Source organism: Populus trichocarpa, chromosome 6 (assembly GCF_000002775.5).
Source record: "Populus trichocarpa isolate Nisqually-1 chromosome 6, P.trichocarpa_v4.1, whole genome shotgun sequence".
Taxonomy (NCBI): domain Eukaryota; kingdom Viridiplantae; phylum Streptophyta; class Magnoliopsida; order Malpighiales; family Salicaceae; genus Populus; species Populus trichocarpa.
In genome coordinates this window covers 20,097,713-20,103,536 of record NC_037290.2, presented here as the reverse complement: position 1 = coordinate 20,103,536, position 5,824 = coordinate 20,097,713, and the positions used below count along the sequence as shown (strand labels likewise).

At 35.6% G+C, this 5,824-nt stretch overlaps 1 protein-coding gene across 1 annotated transcript; it reads right to left on the bottom strand.

Annotated features, from left to right (window-relative positions):
• Positions 1-589: 589 nt before the first annotated feature.
• LOC7455638 (homeobox-leucine zipper protein HAT14) lies at positions 590-2,394 on the bottom strand. The gene is made up of 4 exons (XM_024603252.2): positions 1,883-2,394; positions 1,467-1,765; positions 1,236-1,315; positions 590-1,130 (listed from the first exon to the last, which is right to left on the bottom strand). Exons 1-4 carry the CDS (start codon positions 2,169-2,171, stop codon positions 818-820), a joined length of 981 nt encoding a protein of 326 aa, XP_024459020.1. The 5' UTR covers positions 2,172-2,394; the 3' UTR covers positions 590-817.
• Positions 2,395-5,824: the final 3,430 nt, after the last annotated feature.

Sequence of the window (5,824 nt, the reverse complement as noted above, 5' to 3'; positions counted from 1 at the left end):
ATGGTCAATGGGTCCATGCTTTGAACATTAAGTCAGACATTCTTCGGTTCAATTTCACGAGTTTGAAGACGATAAATAATTCCAGTAGGAGTAGTTTGTTGACTTAACTCGATAGGAGACCATGAACTTTCAAGAAATTGTAATGCTCATGGAGTTTTCTAACCTTAACACCTGGAAAATGACCGCTCCAATCAATTTTAGGAGCTAAAGGAGAGGATAATCATACAAATGATTAAGAGCACTTCTCCAATTTCCTTTCTTTGAACAAGGCAATGGCTTACCCCAACACGATCATTTGCAGTGAGCAAACTCATCATCAACGAATTAAAAAATGATTTGTAAGCACGACCTTCGAGCTTCCTTCATTCATCATATTGTTGCTTGTTATTAACATTCTTAATTTATATACAATTTATTTTGTTTCGCCAAGAATGGACATCGGAGAGCCCAAAATCCAGCCTCGTTTCTGACCTATCTGATCCCATGGCAGGCAAGAGGCAGGGAATTTAAGAGAGAGAGAGAGATGTAGCAATAAATCATAGGAATATTACCAAACAAGTAGAGATAAATGGTCCAAGAGAATGAGAAATAAATAAACCTCCAAACTGTATTCAATACAAAAATCAATTAAATACATCAGGTGGTAAAATTAACTTCTCACAAAATTGAGGTCTAGTTCCTAACCAAATCTCAGATGATCAGTCAACAAAATTTATCAGCCAAAACCACCAAAGAAAAGCTATTTACAAATGGGAAAGGGAGATCACTGTTCCTCCTGTCTTTCATTTTGTTTTTTTTTTTTACTAGTCATGGTGAGTCATGAAGCAGCTTGATGAGCTTGGACTTGGCCATGTGACGAAGGAAATAACCTAGGTTTAGCAGGCAGTGACAATGTTTTAGAGGTGGTGGTGCTAGTGGATGGATTGGTGGTGGTTGTGGTGGTGGCCACGCGTTCACAAGAAGGGCACATGGTGAGAGTGGTGGCAGGAAGCTGCATGTAGAAGGGTTGCGAAGTTTTCAAAGCTCTTAATTCTTGCAGTTCCTTTTGTAACCTCCTGTTCTCTTTTGTCAGTGTCTCGCAGCATCTCTTTAAATACTCACAATCTACCTCTGTCTGCTTCAATTTTGTCCTGTATATCATTCAATTCAAAACAAAAACAAAATCCCAAATTCATTCTAAATCTTTTAAAAAAGAAATCAATTCTCAAAAGATAGTACAAGTAAAGAAAAGGTACCTTGCCCTTCTGTTTTGAAACCACACTTCCACTTGGCGAGGACGAAGATTCAACTGCTTTGCTAAAGCTAGCTTTTGCTTCTGCATGATTTAAAAAAAAAGAGAAACCCCATTGAGTACTAAAAGCTTTAATCAAATAAGTTCCATAAAATTAATAAACACTTGGTAGTTTTGGGATTTGGTGAGAAATAAAATCAAGAAATCACTTAATTTTATTCAAGTTATAACTTACAGGATTAAGGGTACTGTGTTCTTTGAAACTCTCTTCAAGAAAAGCTGATTGATCTTTAGAGAGCCTTAGTTTCTTCCTTGTCAAACCGTTCTCTTCATCATCACTTGCTCTTGAAGCCTCTATAGCCTCTAAATCTCTCTTATTGCCTCTCCCACTTCTAATCCCAAAATCCATTTGAAAGGACGAGGCCGCGCTATTTGGCGACGAAAGCGCCGCTCCTTCATCAGCGTCATCCATGGACAAACGGTTCACATCAAACCCTCTCCCTGATCCTTCAGTTGAGCCCGGTTCAGACACCACTGAAAATTCAAAACCAAGCCACGAGACTCAACACATGAGAAAAATAAACAAAACCAAAATTCTAAAAACTGCTACAGAATTGAAAAAAAGAATTAGTTCAAAGAAAGTGGCGTTACAGTTATCTGTCAGCCATGGAAAGCGAGTCTTTGAAGGAGGCTGATGCCTGCGAGGAACAGGAGAGAAAGGTAAAAGAACAAGTTGAAGTGGCGGATCTGAAGAGACTCTTCGCTCATCTTCTTGATGATTATTTTCATGGCTACCTAGTTTGTCGTGCGATCTTGTTGATGCAGTAAAACCACTCCCTAAGCCCATGCAAAACCCGAGATCTTTGCTTGACAACTTTGGAGTTTTGTCAAGAAACTTGAAAGGCTTGGAAGTATCACCTAAACTCAAAGCTAGCTCCATATTTTGGAACACAGATGGGGTTGCAACGCTTTTCAAAGAAGAAGAAAAAAAACAATCAAATGCGCTTCTGAAAGGAAAACGAACACAGAATGACAGATCTCCCTCTCCAAACCTTGTGCCTTTATATTTCTTTTGCCTTGTGGGTATAAAGATTGACCGACAAATCCAGGTTGACAAACACACGTGAATCTATATAAATACACAACGGTTCACACGAGAGAGAGAGAGAGAGAGAGAGAGATTTTCTATATATATATATAAGGCAATCAAGCTTAAGCATATGCTTGATTATTTTAAGGAGAAACGAAATGGAAATATGTTGTATTATGACGTTATTGAGAAACAAAGATATGATTGGTAGTATTATATTTAATATCTAAATCATTGGCATTTTAAAAAATGTAGTGGGGTAGGTACAAGGCAACATAATTCTTTTTTTTTCTTTTTTCTTTTTTTAATTTTCCCTGTTTTCCTCTTTGGTGCACTTATAATTTTTTTGTAAGAACGTGAGGCAGAGATTATCTTGATGTTAGTAAATACTATTGAAGCTAAATCGATACAAGTTCTTATGTGTTAAAATTTTACGCTTAAATAATTCGATTATTACCTCCTAATCTTTCAAATAATTGGGTTTCCAGCAATAAAGAACCACCACACCTGCAATAATACGATCGAGGAAATAATTAAGAAGTAATCCAAGGGTTGTGATCATGCAGCCATGCTGTTTTTTCTTGACTAAATTACCATGCACAATTTTAGATAAGAAAGCACTATTGTGTTGTTTGTTTTCTAATGATAATAACCCACCAATGAGTTATTTCATGACCTTGCATCTTCCAAGTTATATGATTAGTTCTGGGATGGGATTGTAGTAATAATAGTTTTTTAAAATGTTTTTTTATTGAAAATATATTAAAATAATTTATTTTTATTTTTAAAATTTATTTTTAATATCAGCATATCAAAATAATCTAAAAATATAACAATAAAAAAATTTAAAAATCTTTAAAAATATAAATTGATCGCAAAACTAAATACACTGTTAGACGCCAATAACACGGCCCAAATAGCATTTCATAAAAATTTAAAAATTTTATTTTGTTTAAAATTATTTTTTTATATGCTAGTGTAAAAAAATAAATTTTAAAAATTAAAAAAAAAAACTTCAGAAAAAAAAAACTTATTTCCTTACTATACTACTGCCACTGGTCCTAGTAATCGTGAAATAAAATGACTTCCTGGTGGCTTTAGACCGCTGACTCACCAACCAAAACAGTGCATCTTTACCAGCTTTTTAAATATATAAAAAAAAATTGCTACACTTGTGAACAACTAATTGGGCAAGCTAGAAAACCTAAGAAATAAATAAGTAATAAGCGTGATGTGTGAACAGAGAGGGAAAGACATCGGGAAGATATTAGTCAGATTAGCACGAGATTTGACCAAGAACTTGCCCCTTCCTTTTTCTGTACTGAAGCAGACAAAGAGACCACTCTTTTACTTCTCCGAGAAAGGTTTGGTTGCATAATTTTAAAAGGGCCAATGTTCCTCTGTGTCTTTTTTTTAAGTTCCTAAAGCAGGCATTAGATTTAAGAAAGAGGGGGGGGGCCACATGAGACATAGGTATCCAATGAGAGTCCGTCACTCTGTTTTGACAAATAAATGTATAGGGAAAGAGCTAGGAGGAGTTAAGAGCTTAGGGGCGGTGGTCCCCTGCGCGTGGGGTGGCTTTTCCACAAGGTCGTAATTGAGATGTACAGCCAGAGGGTGTGAGCAGGTCAGACATGTCATGCTTTTCGGGTCATTGCAATAATTGAAGTCATGCAGGCTTTAATGATAAGTTAGAGGGAGATATGCGTGAATTATTGGATGATGGGCTCCCACCTCATCTATGTATTGGGGAGCACAGCCACCTACTCCTCCGGCGCCACCACCCCCTCCGCTTTGCCACCCACACTAATCTCAAGTCAAAGATCAACCATTCTGACTGTGTTTAGGAAGTCAAGGCTGGGGATAGCCATCAAACTAGATATGTATAAATCTTGTTATTTTAAATATTTTTACGACAACACCCGGCCATTAACTATTAAAAGCTTGTTTCACTGTGATAAAGTGAATCTTCAATGAATCTCTGAGTTCTCTCGTCTATGAAGTGGATTTGAGCTTGTATTTTTGTGGTTGGGATTGCCTACAAAAACAAAAACTTCAGTGTCTAAGTAAGTTTAAGTTTTGTGTTAAATTATTAAGTTGGTTAGAAAAATAAATAAGATAATTTGTGTCTTTTGGGTATGGATTTCAAATGCCTATCCGTCGCTCTGGTCTTTGAGCTTTTATATAAAAAAAGATCACATTTACCTTTCTCAATTAAAGAGGCTAGATGTCAAGCAGCACAACTATTCATAACCGGCCGTGTGGAAAGATTCTTCTAAAATAATAGTAGATAATATTGGTTGGTTTAGAGAACGGTACCTGATTGTTCATGTAAGGTTGCCCAATATAATATTGGCGTGAAGACATGTAGAATTTATGAAATTGTGTGTAAAAAAAAGCGAAAGAATCTATGAGATTGCATATAAGAAAATATAAATTTATTTGTATAATATAAGAAATAGTTCGAGAAAATATGTGTAAAAATAAACAAAATAAAATAAAGTATGCAAACAAAAATCTGGATTTTTCCCATAGTCGAGTTGTGCTCGAGGGCGTGCCCAAATGCTTAGGTTGTTCCTTTAGGGTAGCCCAGCTCACCTAGGCTGAGATCAGGTGAGCTGGATCAGGCTTTTTGACTTTTTTTTTTTTTTTTCTTGGAACATTATTTTCCTGCCAAGTCTTGTAAACTCATGTTTGTAAGACTTTAATCAAGTAAACAAGGGAGAGAGAAAAAAACAGTTACATCGTAAAAATTTACCTTTATGGTCATGTATTTGAATGTTTAATTTCATGAAAAAAAAATTATGAATAATTTATGGAGAAAGATATATGTTTTGGAGATAAGTGATCATAGAGACTTTGAAACACGTGATCACATGGACTTAGAGACAATAGAGACACTAGGTCGCATGAACCTGAAGACAATTGGTCGTATGAACCTAAAGATTAATGGAGACTTTGCCATGTAAATTTCATGGAGACTTAGTTTTGGAGATACATATTTATAGACACACACACTTTTTGAAAATTTAAAATACAATAAAGATACAACTATAAGATTCATTTTATCTTATCTCAAGTAGTAAATCACAAGTGTTATTTCTTGTTTGTTTATGTTGTTCCTCATCCTTCACAAATTCTTGAAGGTACACTTTGGAGATTAATCTTTCTATCTTTGTTATGAGTGTATGACACTCTTTTATGTCATGTACATGATCTTAATGAAAGAGACATAACTTATTTGGGTTCCTTGTGTGTTGCATTGCTTTTCATGGAAAGAGGATATTGAAAAAACTATTTTCTTATAACCGTAGTAAACACCTCTATCCTTGTGGCAGTGAGGGGTGTCGTCATGAGCTCAAGAAAGAGCTTCTGGATGTTTTTGTTGGAGACTGATGGTGTGGTGGAAAGCCTACCCGTATATGGTAGTGTGAGTGATCTTATCTGGTCACGCTAGCTTCTTCTACCCTAATATAATTTTCTATAACATGTTTGGCACCGAG